The sequence below is a fragment of the Entelurus aequoreus genome, linkage group LG08 (assembly GCF_033978785.1).
Source record: "Entelurus aequoreus isolate RoL-2023_Sb linkage group LG08, RoL_Eaeq_v1.1, whole genome shotgun sequence".
Taxonomy (NCBI): domain Eukaryota; kingdom Metazoa; phylum Chordata; class Actinopteri; order Syngnathiformes; family Syngnathidae; genus Entelurus; species Entelurus aequoreus.
Genome location: NC_084738.1, coordinates 68349184 through 68351683, shown reverse-complemented (window position 1 = coordinate 68351683; position 2500 = coordinate 68349184). Strand labels below are relative to the sequence as shown.

Genomic DNA, 2500 nt, shown 5'->3' with positions numbered 1-2500 from the left:
GAAACAATAATCAAAATAAGTATGGTGCCAGTATGCTGTTTTTTTCCAATAAAATACTGGAAAGGATAGAAATGTAGTTTGTCTCTTTTATCCGATTATTAATCGATTAATCGAAGTAATAATCGACAGATTAATCGATTATCAAATTAATCGTTAGTTGCAGCCCTAATATATATATATATATATTATATACACACACACACACACACACACACACACACACACACACACACACACACACACACATACATATACATGGTTACTTTACATGCAGTTCGTTTTAGCCCAATGCGGCCCCCAGTGTAAAAAGTGTGGTCACACCTGGTGTGAATAATTACATCTGAAGCTAGTTGTATTTGCAGGCAGTGAACAGGGTCAAAGGTGACACCTGAATAAGGCTGATCAATTATTTAATTTCTAGCAGAAAGGCAAACAATCCTCAAGTGAAGCGTTAAGCTCCCATGAATGAAACAAAAGCTCCTAATCAATAGTTGGAGGAGTCTTAAGCAACAGCAAAGTCTAAAGACTGAACAGCACAAAATATGGAATGTTCCAAGCCACAGTTCAGACAAGATAATAAGCAAAGATCATCTTTATCCTCCACAACCAGGCCAAAGTTCATCCATTTATTGTTGAAGCTGTACACTCCTAGCCAGAGAGCATAGTACACAAAGTGTGTGTCAAGACAGATAAGGACACACCCCTTCTCAACATAAGCCCAACTAGTCAACCTTAGAACACTCTTGAACTTGCACTTCAAAAAGGCTATTTTCCTCAGTCATCCAGTTCCAGGCCAAAGTGGCTGTAGAGATCCCGCGTGGTGGTCCTGCGTAGAGCAGCTGCAACAAACAGCAAAAACAGGAGGAGTTAAAAAAAAAAAAATTTTAATCGTCTCACGGCCACATCGGCACCATGAAATGAGCAGAGCGCTCCTGTCGTATAGAGAATCTTGGACATGCGTTTATAACCGGGGTGCCCAAACTTTTTTCCACTGAGGGCCACAGACTGACAGGTCAAAGAATGCAGGGGCCATTTTGGTAGATTTCACCTTCAAAAACAAAGAAAGAAATAAGAAAATGCGATTTCAGTAGAAATTCCACGTGAACGCTGAAGAGCCCAGGCCAAACTGAAAGGCTAACAGTTAGCACGCTGGCCAGATAGCATCAAGTGACAAAGTATGAGCAAAATGAGCTAAAAATACTAGCACACAAACAGTACCATGCTAACAATAGCATGATTACAGTTAGCCTTAGTGAAACAGCAACATACATGACAGTGATGTGTACAGTATACCTGCTAAATTAGCTTAAAAAAAAGCTAGTAGACTAATGTTAACATGCTAAAATGCTAACTGTAAAATGTGTCAAGTACTAAAATATATTACATTTTAAAAAAAATGTGTTTAAAATGCAAATAAGCTACCGTTAGCATTCATCAGGTACCTAAATATGACTGAGGTGTATGCCTACAAAATTTCCCCAAAAAATTATTCGTCAAGTAAAAAAACATTTGGCGCTGCTATGTATATCTGCTAAAATTAGCTAAAAAGGCTAGCATGTTGCTAACTAGAATATGACTTAAGTGCCAAAATATATTAATCTGAGGTTTGAACTTGAAAGACGTGTTTAAATGCTAGAATGTTAACGTTAACATCCATCAGGTCCCAAAATATTACTGAAGTGTATACCTACAAAATTTGCCAAAAATAAAAGCTAGCATACTAACATTAGCATCATTCGTCAAATAACAAAATATTTGATGCTGATGTGTATACCTGCTAAAATTTGCTAAAAAAAAAAGCTGGCAAGATAATTTTCACATACTAAAATCTTAACTAGGGATGTCCGATAATGGCTTTTTGCCGATATCCGATATGCCGATATTGTCCAACTCTTTAATTACCGATACCGATATCAACCGATACCGATATCAACCGATACCGATATCAACCGATATATACAGTCGTGGAATTAGCACATTATTATGCCTAATTTGGACAACCAGGTATGGTGAAGATAAGGTACTTTTTAAAAAAATGAATAAAATAAAATAATATAAATAAATTAAAAACATTTTCTTGAATAAAAAAGAAAGTAAAACAATATAAAAACAGTTACATAGAAACTAGTAATTAATGAAAATTTGTAAAATTAACTGTTAAAGGTTAGTATTATTAGTGGACCAGCAGCACGCACAATCATGTGTGCTTACGGACTGTATCCCTTGTAGACTGTATTGATATATATTGATATATAATGTAGGAACCAGAATATTGATAACAGAAAGAAATGGGTGGAGGGAGGTTTTTTGGGTTGGTGCACTAATTGTAAGTGTATCTTGTGTTTTTTATGTTGATTTAATAAAAATAAAAAATAAAAACCCAAAAAACCGATACAGATAATAAAAAAACGATACCGATAATTTCCGATATTACATTTTAACGCATTTATCGGCCGATAATATCGGCAGGCCGATATTATCGGACATCCCTATCGCAAAT

At 35.6% G+C, this 2500-nt stretch overlaps 2 protein-coding genes across 2 annotated transcripts in view; both read right to left on the bottom strand.

Moving 5' to 3' along the window:
* slc27a4 (solute carrier family 27 member 4) overlaps positions 1–2500 on the bottom strand; it is an 87827-nt gene that overhangs the window by 73196 nt on the left and 12131 nt on the right. The gene's annotated exons all lie outside the window — the stretch shown is intronic.
* The window catches only part of swi5 (SWI5 homologous recombination repair protein), a 15284-nt gene continuing 13197 nt past the window's right edge, over positions 414–2500 (bottom strand). Inside the window, exon 5 of the mRNA XM_062057164.1 lies at positions 414–839. Coding sequence (XP_061913148.1) covers positions 775–839 — 65 coding nt within the window. The 3' untranslated portion in view covers positions 414–774. The remainder of the gene's footprint in view (positions 840–2500) is intronic.